The 17,481-nt window shown below is 44.2% G+C and overlaps 2 protein-coding genes across 2 annotated transcripts in view; both read left to right on the forward strand.

Moving 5' to 3' along the window:
• The window catches only part of Agbl4 (AGBL carboxypeptidase 4), a 1,251,089-nt gene that overhangs the window by 1,003,307 nt on the left and 230,301 nt on the right, over positions 1-17,481 (forward strand). The window lies entirely within an intron of this gene.
• Bend5 (BEN domain containing 5) overlaps positions 3,391-17,481 on the forward strand; it is a 45,266-nt gene continuing 31,175 nt past the window's right edge. Inside the window, exon 1 of the mRNA XM_052177003.1 lies at positions 3,391-3,688. Within this exon, the coding sequence (XP_052032963.1) occupies positions 3,463-3,688 (226 nt within the window). The 5' untranslated portion in view covers positions 3,391-3,462. The remainder of the gene's footprint in view (positions 3,689-17,481) is intronic.

Here is a 17,481-nt window from a genome sequence, read left to right on the forward strand (position 1 = left end):
GTTCTTGGGAAATAGAACTACTGCCTTATACTAGTTCACATTGGTAGCTGAGGTGAGGGTGTTGGTATTTAATGTATTCATCCATCTGTCTGTCTTCAGTGAGGGTTTCCCTGTTGGCTGAATGGGAATGAGAAAGACAGAGTTGGATTCAGTTCCAACTCTGAAATGAGTAAACAGGCTTTCAAGAAAACCTTGTAAGAGGCTTATTCGTGGTCTCTTGTTGTCTTTAATATGTTTTCACCCAAGAGTCTAATTCACAGCCCCACACCATGTGTCTGGGCTGCTGAAGTTACTAGCTTTCATTTGCACTCAAAGGGCTCTGATTCTAGCTAAGAGGGTCAGAAAGGCAGCCTGTCACCCCAAAATCTGGCTGAAATTCTTTATGAGCAGAAAAATTAAAATTTCATCACAATTAACAATTGTTTAAAGCCTTTCTCCCTTCCCAGTCATATACATAATTTTCTAGGACCAGAAAACCCACATACAGGGAAAGGAGATGTATTAACTAAACTCCTTGTGCAACTCCAGTGGCTTCTGGTGTTACTTTATCAGATTATAATTCCATCCAGGGCCTCTCCAGAGCATTTCTGTAATTTCATTATCATGATAGAGACAAGAAGACACAGAAGAAATGGTTTCTTAGCAACCTTTTGAGATATAACTCGTGTTTAAAAAAACAAAAAACCAAAAACCAAAAGGTAGAAATGGCTGATGCTAAAACAATTGAAACTCCCTTGAGTAAACCCTACCTACACCTGAGTGTTACTTGTTGTGATTGTTTTGCAGAGGAGACCACACCCAAGCCTTTGGAAAGCTTACTTTCTTTCCTTGAGCACCTCTCTTTCTCTTAACCCTTGTACTTAAGCCTGCATTAAAACATCTTTAATAAAACAGCCAACTCTTCTTCATAGTACTAAAATTCATTTCAGCATAGAAGCCACAAATCCCACCTTGGCCAGACTTGAGATCCTTAAAGAGTAAAGAGACTCCTCAGTTTGTGAAGGTGGAGGTAGAGAACTGTGTCACTGTGCTCTGATCTCTGACACAGTGAGGGAATCAAGCATGCTGGGCTAAAATGGGATGGTGGCTGGCTGGTGCTTGACAGTGTGGGAGATTGGGGAAAGAGAAGACGTTTGAATTGGTTTTCAGGGATCGCTGCGGTGGCCGTGCATTCAGTAAAGAACTTCCTGGGATGAGGGTAAGCAGGTGCAAGGCTTTGGTCATTCTAGGGTGGGAAATGATAAATAATTGGTGCAGACTCTGGGATGGGCAGTGTCCAGGAAAGTGGTGAAAAATAAAGTTGATATTTTGGGGGTGATCCTCACTTAGATGTAGAGGTGTGCTGGGGTGCTGCCTGAAGTTATGTTTGAAAATGTGGTCTGGAGTCTCATGGATTGTCATTAAGTATGGCCGACTTTGCATGCCTTGTCTTATGAGCTACAAGAAATCTTACTTCTCATTATATTCCCTTGACCAACAAAGGGATGTGTTTCTCAAATAATACATTCAAAATAAATAATAATCAGGGGAGCGTATTTTCTGGAATAACTCAGAGTTATAGGATAAGTTGGGATGAAATTATGCATCAGGATGACTTGAAGACCTGGACATCACCAATGGACTGCTTTAAGGGAACTTTATCTGACCTGTTACACTGGCTTTGAGAGCTGTGTGGAGTGCAATAGGATAAAGTACTCCTCAGATGACAATGAAGTGAATTTGGGAGTTTGGCTTTGTCACTATCATGAGTATAGCTGATTTGAAATGTGAGCACAGTGCCTTAAGTTAAAATAGTTAAAATGCTTTTTATTGTGATTATGAGGAACAGCAACAAGAGTGTGTATATGTGGAATATGAGCTTAAAGAATATAAGGGAAAATAAAATCTCCTACCTATGCAAGAATCTCAGCATTTCAGTGCACTTGTTTTGTTATTGCAGGTTAAGTTCATTGAAATGAGTTTTTAAAAACAGCATTTCATTAAATCCACAACTTTATGAGAATACTTTTCTCACTATAACCACATTATTAAGCTTTCTTAATGTTCTCAGACTAGAATGAAAGGTTACAAGCAATGAAAAGATGAGTTATTCAGACAGTAATTTAATAGATTCAACTGAGATTCAAGTTCTAATGCATCAGTAAATACTATAAGGTCCTAGGTATTTATCCTTCTATAGACCACCAAGCCTACAATATGACATGGAGTGTGAACTTAGAAAAATATTAGTTACTTGAATAAAAGAATAAGTGGATGAATGGGTATATGTGAAATTCTGTTTATTCTTCACCAGTCTCTCTCTCTCTGACAAATACTCTGGTGGGCTAGACAATTGGAATATAAGTAGCTCAGTTTTCCTGTACGCATACACCTTGGCTCTACAATACAGAACAAGTACAACTCTCAGCCTTCTTTCTCTGGAAGGTATGGTTTGTTTGCAGGAACCAACATTTCCAGGTTCTCATCTGTGATATTAGAAACAGAGAAGGGACTGCTGTTTTGCCCAGTTTGGCTCCTGAACTCCTGAACTGACTCCAGAAAATCTGGCCTCTGTTCTAGTTCCCCAGAGCCCTCCATCCCTGTTTCATTCCAAGTTGTTCCAGCACAGAAGCAACAAGTAGTGGAGGCGATTCCGCAATGGAGAAAGAACACAGGGAAGAGGGGTGCTGCTGCTCCCTTAGGATGAAAACAGCCAACCCTTGTCAAACCCTCTGCCACCCCAGCAGCTGGTTCAACTGGAAACCTCAGACTACTCTAGTTCTGGCCAAAAACTGGTTTGGCAGCACTAGGGGAATGTTTCTGGCTCACTGACCCTCACAGCAGGTGCTGGCAATTTTGCAGAAGAAAGAGAAAAGAGGGAAATGGTTTGGAGGGCGGACTTAAGGAACGGAGGAGCTTAGCTAAAATCGAAACACTAAACTTCTGCTCACTTGCGAGTTTACACTTGGGGGTTCACCTAAAATTGCTACCATCCGGGCAGCCTCAGTCCTTACCTCACCCTCCAGTCCTTTGCAAGGTAATTTTGTTGCAATGCAGTTTGTTCTGCAGCGCGATTGTTGAAACTACTGAATCCGCCCGAAAGCGACTTTTAGCAGTGCTCCTCCTATCCTCCAACGCTACTATCATTATTAAGGCGATTGAATCTCTGATCTTTCCCCTCCTTACTGCAATCGCACTCCGGCTGTGATTGCTCGGGTCTGACTTCGCAAGTGGCGGTGCGCTTCAAAACCCCCTCATCCGCCCCTCGCCCGGCTCTCTCCACTCCCCTCCCTTTTCCGCGCCCAGGCGAAAGCAGCCGATTGGCAGAGCGGGGCTTTCAGGAACAATAACAGTGGGGGGAGCCGGGGCCCCGGGGAGCCTCCCCGCCCCCGGCCCCGCTGCGGCTCACGCCCCTCTAGGGGTCCCCACCTCCGCGCCGCCCCACGGGCTGACCGGCGCCCGGGCCCGCCCCCGGCGCCCACCATGTACGCCTTTGTGCGGTTCCTGGAGGACAACGTCTGCTACGCGCTGCCCGTGTCGTGCGTGCGCGACTTCAGCCCCCGCTCGCGACTGGATTTTGACAACCAGAAGGTGTACGCGGTGTACCGGGGCCCGGAGGAGCTGGGCGCCGAGCCCGAGAGCCCCCCGCGTGCCCCCCGGGACTGGGGCGCGCTGTTGCTTCACAAGGCCCAGATCCTGGCGCTGGCAGGTGAGCGAGCGGGCCGGGAGGGGCGTTGGGACCGGGCGGACCTGGGGTTGGTTCCGGGAGAGGCCGGGCGGCCGGGGCCAGAGAGCCACCGCTTGCTCCTGCCTCCCCTTCCTGCTCCTTGGGCTTTCTTTTTGGGTACCAGGTATCTCGAAGAGGCCAGACCAGTTAAAAAGACCTGAGGGTCCCCTTTGTCTTCCTTGCTTCCCTGACACTCCTGCCTCTTGCTGTCAGTCTGCCTTCTCTACTCTGCTCTCTTCTTTCTGACTCTTTTGTATTCCCCTTGCCTCTTCACTTTCAGGCTCTCTAGCTGCCTACCTTAGCTGTCATCTCTCTGTCTCTCACCTTCACCTCTCTCAGTTACTTCCCTGTGTTGCTTGCTATCTTAAGTTTCTCAAACTGTACCTCCCTCTCTCCCTGTAAGGCCCTTGGCATCTCCTTGGAGCAGGAAGCGCAATGTTAGGTCTTTTAGTTGGGGACCCTTTCTCACAGAAGAAATCTCTGACACCCTAGTCCCTCTGGGCCATCATCGTTAGGACAGGAGGCCTAACCTCACTATACTGCCCAGGTCCTCAGGTAGCTTCACCTCCACCCCCCTTTATGCATCTCCCAGAAGGCTCCTTGAGAGTTCAGGTTAGGGCCTGACTTCCTAACTCTGCTCATACCTGGGGAGGGGAAGAGGAAAAGGAGACAGGCTGACTGGCAGGCAGGTGGTCTCTTGGTTAATGGACAAAGATAGATTCAGTCTGTTAACAGGACAAGACACGCCGTTTGGCCTCCTGAACTATGCCGTATCTGCCATGCTGAGACAGGCTCCTCTTCAAGCAGAAACACTTGGCCTTCTTTCTGATCCACTAGTAGAAGGCTTAGGTGCACACCAAGTGGGGAAAAGGAAGTTACCACTTCAAGTCTGGAGAGCAGAAGTGTAGCTGCTGCTGGTAAGAGTGCTGCCTTTGAGTAGGCAGCGACAGTCACCTTCCACCTGGAAGACAACCGCAGAGACTAGGAGCTGAGTGAAGACATTGCCAGGATTCCATGGTTTTGACACTTTTCCTACTTTTTCCAGGGTCCTATGTTTCCTCTCCTTTAGCCTAAAGAAGAACCTAGCATGAATCATAGTGACTTGTCCAAGATCCCTGGGCAAGCTGTCTGGTGTGTCTCAGCCAGGCGGCTGATTCCTTTTTAATTCCTCTAGAAAGTAGGCTTACAGGAATAAAGGAGCAAAAGATTTGGAATAGATCAACACCACAGGATCCCCTTTTTAAAAAGTTGAGTACTTATTACCTCCCAGACAGACCTGGGAGGCACAGAGCTGTAGGACTTACCATCAGACACTCTGGACCACGACAAAAGAATGAGCAAGAGAGGATAGGTTTAGAACGGAAGTCTTGGTGGCTGATTAGGTTTTATTTTGTTTGTGTGCTTTCCTTTAATTATCTAGGAATGGATTAGGAATTTATTCAGCAAGAGGATAAGCCTGAGGAAATGTTAACGAGATGGAATGTTAACTGTTTGCTACAAGAAAAGACAGCATGCCACTCGATGATCCTGACTTGTGGAGATGCAGGAGAGTGGACAGAATCGGTGTCAGGAGTCAGTGGTAAAGGCTTCTTTCAGAGATTGTTGGTCTACCTGTCTATCCACATCAGTCATCCATTTCTCCATTCCTTCAGGAGGTGTAGACACATGGTACTCTTCAAGAAGTACAGGGAGGCTAGATAGACAGATAGCAGCCTACACCAGCTCTTACTATAAAACCAATACAAGTTGCAATGTGTTATTAAAATACATACTTATGTGCATATGAACATACATAGATACAGACATGCATACATATGAAACCTAGGTAGCTTCTAGAAACTCAGCAGAGTAGATGTAGAGACATGTGGTACCACTTTTAGCAAAGTGACTTAAAAAGTACTTCTCATCTCCATTGTTTGTTTGTTTGTCTTTTCAAGACAGGGTTTCTCTGTGTAGCCCTGGATGTCCTAAAACTCACCCTGTAGTCCATGCTAGCCTCCAGCTCACAGAGATTGGGTGCAGGGCAGGGAGCTGTGGGGACTATGGAAACTTGAGGTTGGCCACATTCCATTTTGAATTCCAGTAAGCTGGTAAATTTATAAATGGGAACTGTCGCTCTTGGTGCGGACCTGATTGGAAGGGCCTGTATGAATCCTGTAATTCATCTATCCTGGAAGGACTCCCCCTTGTATGTTGGGCTTGGTGGCTTTGAGCTTGCTTGAAGAGACTTCACTTGAAAACTCATCTGACTCCTGCAAAGACCTTTCTATTTTCTAACTACAATCAGCCTTCTTGTGGCACTTAGGGATTCAAAACTGGATCCCATGGGCTTTTATATTTTATAATCTTGCAATCCATGGAAGCGGGGTTATGCTGTGCCACCAAGTTTGTGGAATTAGTTCCTCAAGAGGAAGGCAGAGGTAGCTTTGTGTCAGTGGACTGCTCCTGGTTAATTAATTAGTTGTGACCTCGGTAGCATGGTTCCAAAGAAAGCCTTAGAACTACTTTATAGCTTTCAGTGATATATGATAACTTTACCTTGTATCTGCCCAAGCGAACCTCTGTGGCTGCCTCAAAGTGTCCCTTTTCATAAATCCAGAAAAGTCCCAGCCAACTGCTATGGTATTTTGCGCTTTGCTATCTATGGTAGCTTATGCCATGGCCTCAGTGTGTCAAACCCTAGTGCATGGCTTCTTTTGTTCCAAACTCCAACTCCAACTTTAGTTAAAAAAAGAAAACAACCAAAGGCCCTCCTCACTCTTAACGACAGTCTTGCTGTAAGCCTGCTCTCTGCTGATGGTCCTCTCACCCACTGATAGACATTACCACCGTTCTTGTTTCCATTTTATAGATGAGAACACTGAGGTTCAGAGACCTCTCTGCAGCCACATCCAAATAAACAGCCAAGCCAGAGAGGCAGCGCAGATCTTCTAGTGCCAGCCCTGCTTGCAGTCTCCTTTGTAAGGAGAGGGAGAATGCCAATGAAGTGTGTAGCTCAAGGCAAACTTTCCAGTCAGAGAACAGAGTTCGTCCTGAGTATTCAGAGCTGTTCTGGTCTACCTCTATCACCTTTGTACAGGGATCACAAATGTAGTCACGCTTCTACTTCTCACCTACTTGTTGAAACCGTCTCACAAAAGCTGCTGTCCCCTATAAAAAGACAGAATGATTCAAGGATTGACTCTCCTATGAGCTGTGGTCTCCCCTTACCTACATTTTTTTGCCATGCAGGCTGTGAAATTGAGAATTTCCCTTCCAAAGACCTCGCTATTGTCTAATTGCAGTCTAGCCTGCTTATGGGGTTAGAGACTCCAAACTGGTTCCTGTAGGCTTTTACAGCCTTGCAATGCTGTCATTTTCCTGGGCACCTATACTGGGTAATTATTGCTCCACTTCCCTAAATTCCCTTTGTGGTCAAGCGTGTCCTTACTGTTTCCTATAGACCAGACACAGTGCCGTGATGTGTGGCTACACCAACGTCCAGGGTCTAAGGCTCCAGGGTAACAATGATGGTACAATCCGGGGAAGACAGTCCTTTCAGGGCCAGTTGCAAGGGGTTTCTGTGGAGGGGACAGAGTGATGCCGGAGAAATAAACACTGTCCTCAGGGAGTGTATGGAAATTGCTAAGCAGGCGTAGAAGCCAGGTGCCAGGGAACACAGAAAGGGGACCAATGCAGAAGGGTTTCAAGTTTTTCCTTTCCAGATCTACAAGCACTGGCTGTTTTCAGTCTTCCTAGGCTCTTGCTCATCTAAACCCTACTAATTGATCACCTAGCCTCCAGTCCACTGTCGATCGCATTCAGAATGATCTAAACCACTGTCTTATCAGTGAGCATCTCTCCTTAGAACCCTCTATAGCTCCTCACGGCCTGTTTACTAAAACGTAAGCTTTTCGGCCTGCAGACCAGCCCTAGGCCCACTTTACTTTTCCAGACTGACCTCTCCGACCCCCTACCCTGCTTGCCCACTACCCTGGACTTGAGGTATGTCTTGCCATTCTGTGAGCACTTACCCCTCAGCCAGCCACCTTGGATTAATCTTTGTCTAACTTGAGCCCTCTATCTAATCAGAGTTTACCTTCCATTGGAAAAAGCAGGTTGGGAGCCATTGCTGTCCAACTGTGGGAGAATGGACAAAGTACACTAGGAACACCCAGCCTTAAGGGCATCGTCTTGCCTCTGCCCCAGGTGAGACTATCGCTCCTCAGAACTCTGGGCAGTGCTTGCTCCCCCTTTTGACTTGTTGCATTTTCAGACTGTTTCTGTTGGTGAGTGTTCCCGCCACACAGTGAACTCCTCCAGTGCAGGGACCCGCAGTCCAGGCCTGTACTTGCACTTGGGCCAGGCTGTGTTGCTTTCACGCACTTTGTGAAGACAAATGCGTTTTATCATTATTATTATTATTATGTTGTTGTTGTTGTTGTTGTTGTTGTTGTTGTAAGGGAGAAGGGAGAAGAGGCATGAACCTCTAAGCCACAAACTTGGTCTGGTTTTGTTTTTAGAACAGAAACCTGAAATGGGATTTTGAGGTTTCATTCAACTTTATTCATCTGGAAAAAGTCAACATTCTTTATCACTCCCTTGACTAAAAGAAACCCCACACTTGGGGGAAATAACTCCCAAAGCCACGTTCTTCTCGCTTTGGTAATTTTAGCTCATTCAGGGCTCAGGTCCCAGCTTGGCACTGTCAGTCCAAATAGATCACTTGCTCCAGAAATGCTTTGGAACTTCTACAAAGTTAGCAGAGAAGTAGGGGACTAGCCAATTTCACATGCAGAGATTGTTGCATGTCATCAATGGGAGAATGCCAAGCAAAGGCTCGCTTTTTTTTTTTTTTTTTTAATAAGCAAGTGAAAACTTTTAACTTAGGTTTTGACATGTTCGGCTGATGCACACTGGAGCAAAGACTGGGAATCGCCTGTTGTCATCTGTAACAGATTCTACTGGAATGTTAATCATTGAAGGTTGAATCTGATGTGAGCATTAGTGTTCAAGATCCACATATTTGTTGCAACTAAGTAGTATGTGTTGAAGAGTGCTTCAGGGTCCTGGTTGTAGGCTGTAAGGAGAAGCCCAGGCAAGTTGAAGCTTTTGTTTTTTATTTGTGTTGTTTAGTGTGTATGTGTATATGAGAAAGATGGAAAAAGAGAGAAAGAGAGAGAGAGAGAGAGAGAGAGAGAGAGAGACAAAGAATTTTGTTATTCAAGAGCACATCAAATTTTTACATTTAAAAATATCTTTAAAAAAAAGTAGAGTTCATGTTGAGGTCTTTTCTCTAGGAAGGATTTTTTTTTTCCCTGTGTGCCTTTGTCTAAGCTCCTTAGACAGTGAAGCTGTATGTTCCCTTGTTATCAGAAAAAATCATATAAGATGAGGAGATTTTCTTTGGCCCATGTAAGTTCTACAGGTTCTGAGTTTTACAAGGTGATGCTGTCGAATACTGGGAAGTAATGCAGGAGCAACGGGTGCTGATAATGTCTAACCAAAGTTCTCTGGAACCACTAGGTTCGAGGTACCATGCACATATCCTTCTAGATAGAGCTCGAGGAAGCTACTCAGATTCCTATTCAGTAAGGGCTGTGGGTTCCAGACAGTGAACTGTATCCTCCCATGTGGACTAGACCCATAGGAAGTATGAGTTAGATCACAAAGTCTGAGATCCAGACTAAAGTGATGGTCATGATGAGTCTGAGATGTATTATGAAAAGCATAGAGTAATGTGATTCAAGACTGGGACGTCATGCCTTAAGGTGCTGAGGCAGGTTCACAAATGTAAGGCCAGCCTAGACTACATGTGCAAAATGATCTCTCTCTCTCTCTCTCTCTCTCTCTCTCTCTCTCTCTCTCTCTCTCTCTGTGTGTGTGTGTGTGTGTGTGTGCGTGTGTGTGTATGTGTGTATCTGTCACACACACACGTACACACATGCACTCATGCACACGCTCACACACAGGAAAAAGAAAAAGAAAAAGAATGAAACTCCCTGCAGTGATGCTCTGTGAGGGTGATGATGGTGATCTGGGCCTTCCTTCCTCAGAGACACTCTTGAAGAGTAGTGGGTTGGAAGGGGAGATGATAAGTTTTGTGTGAGTGACTCTTACGGTACCATTGAACATGTAGGGGAATATGCTAGGAGAGAAAGTAGCCCAAAATTCAGAAGACTACACTAGGCTAAAGGTCCTGATTTGGAAGTTATTAGTCACAAAAGGGTTGGTTGTCACACTGGGTGACAGAAGAGGAAGAGAAACATCTAAGGATGGAACTCTCTAGAACACCATTTTAAGGGCACTGTTGAAGAGACAAACCATGAAAGGTGACTAGGAAGGAACAGCCAGAGACAGACTCAGAATCAAGGGATAAAGAGGGTCCTGGGGAACCAAATGAAGAAAGAGGTCTTAGCACTCCAGGCCTTGGCTGGCTTTTGTTTCATTTAAGTACACAGCAACTGCCTCTACCCAGAGCTCCTTGGTGAGACAGATGACAGGAAAGCTAAATATACATGCCCAGGAGAAGATTTGCATGGAATGGTATTTTTGTACATTTTTGGTTTCTGAGTTTTACACTCTAGAGGAAGGACCAGGTTCGTTTCGGGGGATTCCAGAAGTAGAATTGGTGATGGGATGAAATTCAAGAGCTCACTGTGAACAATAAACTAGAAATAGAGAGCAGAGGTCTCATGGTAAGGGTTTCAGGTGCGGTGCGGGGCTAAGTGACCGTCATGGGAGTGGCAAGCAAGTCCAGAGATATTTTAGAAAGGAAACTTGTCTTGGGGTAGAGGAAGGTTAGAGAATCGGAAGTCATATCACTCAGTGCTGAGGAGGAAGTGGGAAAACTCAAAGAGAATGTACTTTGAGGATAATATGAGTTCAGACTGAGTATAGAAATGCTTGACTCCTCTGAGAATCAGGTACTCATCTGAAACACAGAAACTAGTGATCAATCAGTGGCCACTGTGTTACTGTTAAAGAAGCGTGGACATGTAACATTGACAGCTGCGATAGGCCAGTAGCTGAGGAACAGTCAGCTGAGTCGTACACAGCACCCTTTGTGAGAAGGAGTGTTCAGAAGAACAAGTCCATATTACATTTAAGACTTAACTGTATGTTAAGTCCTCCTGGGACTTGACCTAAGCATTAAGGACCTACATTTTCCTTTGTCTTGTTGACCTGTGACTCTCTTCTGGGGCTGTTCATTAGCCTAGCAACACTCCTGGTAAAACACATGAGGTCAGCTAGACAAATGACCTGGCAGAATGGCATTCCTGTTTGTGTCCATGCCCCAGCTCTGTTCCAGGGCCAGCAAAAAGGTGGGCGCATGGACAAGGAGACCCACCAATTGCCAGTTTCCTCCTCCCTCAGTTGCCTCCCTACTAAGAGGAGCCTTAGAGGTGATCTGTTGTGGTCCTGCACAGCCCAGATAAGAAAGGGACCGAGGACACTGAAAGACCTGTTGAGGGTTTCCAATTCCGTGTTGTTCTGAAAGGAAGTTAAGGTCACCCAGCCAGCCTGTGAGAACCAGGCTCAGTCCAGCACCCCTGCTTGCCTCTGCTACTTCACAGCAGGGTGCCCTTCTTTATGTTGTCTTGGTTGGATAAAATCCTTGAAACTTGAGAATCCTATCTGTTTGGGTTTTATAAAAAATAAACACCATAGGCCAGAGAATGTAGCGTGCTTGTCTTTTCTGTGGTGAATGTTTTTAATGCAAGCACAGACTGCACAGGATTTTCTTTTGTGCAGATGAAAAACTTGAAACTTGCATATAGATATTTATAAAACAAGACAAAACCTCTGTTAAACATTTCATGTTTGGCCTTCCAAAATTTAGCATTTCATTCTAACTGGCAAACCCTAACTGGCTTTGGATTATTTTAAATATTCAGCATGCTGTTATTTAAGTGGATAGCAAGAGAGCTCCCTCCCCCGACCCCCCACCCCACTCGACAGATTCGACCCTGTTTTCCTGTTAACCTGTTGGTTACTTCAAAAACAGCATTTTCTTTTATACCATGCCACCATTTCTCTCTATGTTAATAAAAAAATGACAATTTTTTGTTATTTTAATGAACATATTTTTTAACTACAAAAAGAGATAGAGACAAAGAGAGCTAATGAGCACTAGGAGGCTGAATGAACTTTTGAAGAGCAAGGATTTATGCAGTGTATACCTCAGGCTGGGAACTTATCATTGAAGTTGCCTAAAGTGTAGGCAGAGTCTGAGGAGAAAGGCAAGAACTTTGAGAGTTTTATCAATATACTCACTAGTATATATATGTTTTTTCAGTTCAGTTGATAAAGCTAATTTTCCTCATGTCTCAATAGGTGACAGCATTAGGGCCCAAGTGTCAAACAGCTGGGAGTGAATCCCCTGCTGTCATTTAGGTCTTAGGAAAACCACCCCACTTACCATGGATTAGACGTAATGATATAAAGGATCTTACAATGGACTTGGCACACAGTAGGTGTTTTGTTCAGGATTTGTTGAAACGGTAAAACCAGTGGCTGACATCATAGACCGTAGGAGAGGGTGGGAATTGCTCGGGTTGGAGGCTATATCCATACCCCAAAGACCAGAATCAGAAAGTCAAGACAGTGAGAGGCATCGCTTTCAAAGAGACATACTTATTTCTGTATGCACTAGCTTGCCTCTAAGGTTGGAACACCTGGGGAGACAGGGTAACCAAGAGCTATCTCTGTCTCCATCCTTCCTCATCAGTTACTAGATTCTTCTGTGACTTCCTGAAAATCAAAGCCAGAATCATATGCCAAAGTCACAATAAAATGCCATATGAAATATTTGCTGTCTGAGATGATCTGCACCACCATTCACCTTCATTAATGTGACCAGTCAAGAGTTAGAGCGTCTTGTCACCCTGTGTTGGGGCTCATACTCATACCCCATCCATCTTGCTTGGCACTGCCACATAAATCTTTGTAAACCATCTCTTTCATCATGTCTCGATCCGTGTCAGATACTTGCACTGGCTCTCTTTGCCTTGAGACCAGAAGCCAAACATAAAGCCCACAAGGGTGGCCTAATGCTTGCTGTTGTTTATTGAACATCTGTAGCAAGGACATTCACTTTGCTAGGTGCTTTATGCACACCATCACCTTAAAAAGCATTTCATTTCATCTGAGGATTGGAAAAGTGAAGGAGCTTGCCTTAGTTCCCTCACATAGTGTGTAGCAGTCAGAATTGTGGCCCAGGACCAACTGATTCAAATGCTTGGGCTGGTTTTTTGTTGTGATGGTTGTTGTTGTGATTGTTGTTGTTTGTTTTTTTGTCAGTTAACCATGCCTTCTACTTGTTGTGGTGACACTATATTGAGTTATCTCTGGGTGATATAAAGATGTCATACATCTACCTTCAACCCAGAAGTAAGATGAGGAAGGCTTGGAGAGCCTTCTGTGGACCACCAGCTCCAGGGAAGTCAGACCTTAACACTCCAGTTGGGATTCTTGGTACATACTGGGGTTTAACAAAGACCACCCTGCTTACTATTCAGTACGTATTGACTGCCTATTGGTAAAGATGGACATAGGCTTCAGGTCTTTATAACCCTCATCCAAGGAACATGAAGAAAAGAGAAGATTAAAGAAAAACAGGACAGAGTCAGGTACCAATTGATTCTCAGAGGAATGTCAGGCTCCCCTTGGCCAGTGATGGAGGCAACTAAGGCCCAGATCCAGGTGTATGTGCTTCACGGTACCATTTGCTTCTGTCCCTTCTGTGAACTGTCACTTCAGAGCTGTGTGGACTGCTCTGCCTACTTTTCAAAGAACCAAGGCCCATGACCTGACTAATACCTCTTTTTGTTGTCCTTGGCAATGATTGCTGCTTTATGCAGATTCCTACAGACAGACTGCCAGGGAAGCCGGAGTAATGCAGTTTCCAGCTTTTAGCTCAGGCCAGGGAGTAGGAATACCCTAATGGGTACCACCACTCAGTCATTCAACCATTCACCACTGAGTCACCAAGGTTTCTGCATGTTCTGTGCATGTACTGGGAGGTGATGCAATTTAGCTTGTATCACATCTTGGCTCTGCAGCTTGGCTGCTAGGTGAGTTTAGGGAGGGGTTTTATATGTTTGAGAGTAATCTTTTTTTCTTCCCACATTGTTTCTGTGTCTCCTTGAATTTTGGAATTCAAGCTGGGCTAACACCAAATTCAAAATCTTCCTGCCAAGTGTTTACCACTATGTCCAGGACCATATTTTTAAATTGAAGTATTTTGTAATCACAAAATATACCACTTTCATTACTGTTTAGATTTATTTACTTTTTTATGTGTATGATACTTGTGCCTACATGTATGTATGTGCACACTGTATGCAGGAGGAAGAGAGCATTGAATTGGAGTTGCAACTTTTGGCCACTGTGTCATCTCTCCAGTTCTATTTAAACTATTTTTAATATATGTGAAATTCACTGTTTCTTGATATATTCTGTCACCAACACCACTATATAGTTCTAGAATATTTTCCTAATCCCTCGGTCCCCCACCCCCATCATTCGGCAACTATCAAATTATTTATTGTTTCTGAATTTTCCTATTCTGGCTGACTCATAGACATAGAATTATAAAGTACATGATTTTTATGTCTGAGTTCCTTAGCTTAGTGCAATATTTTTAAGACTCACCCATATCGTACAATCAACTAGTGTGTCATTTTATGGGTGATTAGTATTACTCTGTTGTACATGTACTATATGTCATCCATCCACAAGTTGATTGATATTTGTGTTGTTTTAGATTTTGGGCTACTATGAATATTGTTTCAGTGAACCTTGATGTATAAGTTTCTAAGTAGACATACTTTTATTTTCTTGAGTATACATCTAGAAATGCAGTTGCTTGGTCATATGGTAATTCTGTGTTTAACTCTTTGAACAACTACTAAATTGTTTCCACAGTGGCTGTCTCCTTTTACGATACACCAGTTTCTTCATATCCTCCCTGACACTTATTATCCCCACCCCCACACACACCTTTTTTCCCATTTGTCTACATCCTTAGCATAAAATGGAATAGTATAATTTTGATTCACAGTAATCAATGATTGATGATTCTGAGTATTCATTTGTGTGCTATTGATGTATTATTACTATTATTATTTTATTAAGCATTCTTGTTTGATGAGTCTCATATGGCTAGTTCTGTGATTTGCGGTGGGTTACTCAGGTGGTAGGATAGCCTCTAAGCATCCTTAGGCAGTTGGAGCATGCTAAGATAATAGAGTATAATAAATGCAGCATGTGGAATGAGACCTCACAGGAAGAAGGAAAAAATGAGTGCAGGCTGAACAGACTTTGTAAAACACACAAGGAAGAAGGAAGGCATGACAGACCATGGAGCCTCGGTGTGTCTGGTGGGTGGGACCTCTAGCCATCAAGGAAGAGCATTCCTGTCTGTCACCCATCCCAAGCCAGACAGTTGGGCAGGCCTCCAGCTAATGAGACAATCAAGACTCAGGCCTCAACTAGCCTAGGGTTCTGTTGTTTTCGGGGTGTGCTTTTCAAACTGATTTTGGTAAGTGGTACAGCCTCATTACAACAACAACAACAAAAACAACAACATAGTGACCAGTAATGAGATAAAGACACACCTGACTTCTCACATTATAGAGCTGAGTTTGGAAATTGTGTGACTTGTAATTCTGTCCTCAACTGCAAACTACACCTCATCTCTTCTTAACTTGACATTGAACACCACTTATTCTCTAGTTTGAACTACTTTATTTTTCATCCTCGCCTCTCCTCTTTCTTGCCTGTCACCTTTTAGCAATCAGTGCAAAAACATCTTACCCCATCTTTTTTGTTACACCTTTTTTGTTACACCATGTTCTCCCATCCAAGTACTAACTAGACTGAACCTTGCTTAGTTCCCAGAATTAGACAAGATCAGGTGTGTTCAAGGTGGTATGTCTGGAACCTTACCTTCACATGAGCTTTGGTATCTTGTATCTCCATCTGACCATTCATACATCCTCAAGAACCCACACTGAATTTTGCAGAGTGTAATTCTCAAAAAATTTCAGCTAACATAGGGGAGAAAAGTTCTGGGCCTGATTTATACAATGGGAGTTCTCTCATATGTTCATGCCTTAACACTAACCTTTGTGACCTTCTATAATAGTGAGCTCTCCAAGATGTTGGCCCTGTCTCTTTTGTTCCTCCTTTGTCCTTGGGTCTGCTTGCTTGATTCTGAGATGCAGTCTTTCCTGAAGTAACCTAATTTCCCTTACTACCTTTTGGAAGGGTTGAATGAGGAAATCTGAGGACCCTTTCTCATACAGTACCCAGATTTATAAGCCTGAATGATTGTCTCCTCCCATACCAACTCAGCCCCAACATCAGTCTGAACTGCTGTTCCAGCTCAAGAAGAGAAAGCCAGCTTCGTCCTTCCCATTTGGTGGCATCTCACACTTTATCCTTAAGTTTGTCACACTGAAGATTGGGCCAGGAAGAAGTCCTTTCACACCCTCTCATCTGATCTTGGTCTCTCACTGACCCTTCTATCTTGTTCATTCTCTCTCTCTCTCTCTCTCTCTCTCTCTCTCTCTCTCTCTCTCTCTCTCTTTCTCTCTCTCTCTCTCTGTGTGTGTGTGTATGTCTGTCTTTCTGTCTGTCTGCCTGCCTGCCTACCTGCCTGTTTTCTCCCCCATCTCTTGTCATCTCCCCTGCCTTTCTTCCTCCCCACTCCCCCACTCCGCAGTGTGTATATTGCATAAACACCCCATGCTAAGATAATTTCCTTTGAAGCACTGTCTTGAGGTTTTACATTTCAACAAACCTTTTGCTTAGAGAGAGTCAGTGTAGATTTGTAGGAAGAAAGATATTCTCTGGTCCCCTCTGCTGTTCATGCCTAACCCGCTGGATGGGTTTTATAGATACAAAAAGGATAAGAACAGGTCCTTCTTGTGAAAACAGAAGCATGGATGAGTCCTGACTAGCAGGAAGGGCTTTTTCCCAGCAGGGTGTTGGTAACTAAGACCATGTCTTCTTCCTGGACTTTTCTTTGTCCTTCGTTGTTTTTTGTTTTTGTTTTTTTTTTAATTTAATATTTATTCACCTTCTGCTTATGGAAAAAAAATGATTCAAGCACACCAGTAATAGAAAGCATAATACCCACTCACAGACAGTCCGGTGTTCCAGGCGCAGTTTGAAGAGTACGCCGAGCCCCTCTTCGTGCCCCTCAGCTGTGGGATAGAACTCAGCTAGCCTGAGGCCTTGCTCATCTCTTCCCCTGTCGTGGAGGAATGGAGGCTCACCTACTCAGAACTTTTTGATATCTGAGACCCATCTTTGACCAGTTGGGGCTGGATTTGAGAAGCTGTCAATTAAATACATGCTGGGATAGGTACTGGTTTAGAAGCATCCTTCTCAGTTTTACTAACAAGTTATGAGGGGAGAAGCCTGGCCTGGGAGACACATGAGGGCACGATTAACACTTGTACATATGCACATGTGTTCTCTCTCTCTCTCTCTCTCTCTCTCTCTCTCTCTCTCTCTCTCTCTCTCTCCCCTCCCTCTCTCTCCCCCCCCTTCCTCTTCCTCTCCCTCTCCCCCTCTCTCTCTGTATGTGTATCTGTGTATCCCCTGGAGATTATATATGACCCACTCCTGGCTACTTGCCACATGGGCAGCAAGCTAGAGAATGCATTTAGGATACCAAGTGGGAACCTTTGGAGAATATAAGAGACAAGAATTCTCAGAGTCTCAATTCTGTCCCAGAAAACTAACTACATTACCCTAAGGTCCATTCTTGGATATAGATCCAA

Source organism: Apodemus sylvaticus, chromosome 3 (assembly GCF_947179515.1).
Source record: "Apodemus sylvaticus chromosome 3, mApoSyl1.1, whole genome shotgun sequence".
NCBI lineage: Eukaryota > Metazoa > Chordata > Mammalia > Rodentia > Muridae > Apodemus > Apodemus sylvaticus.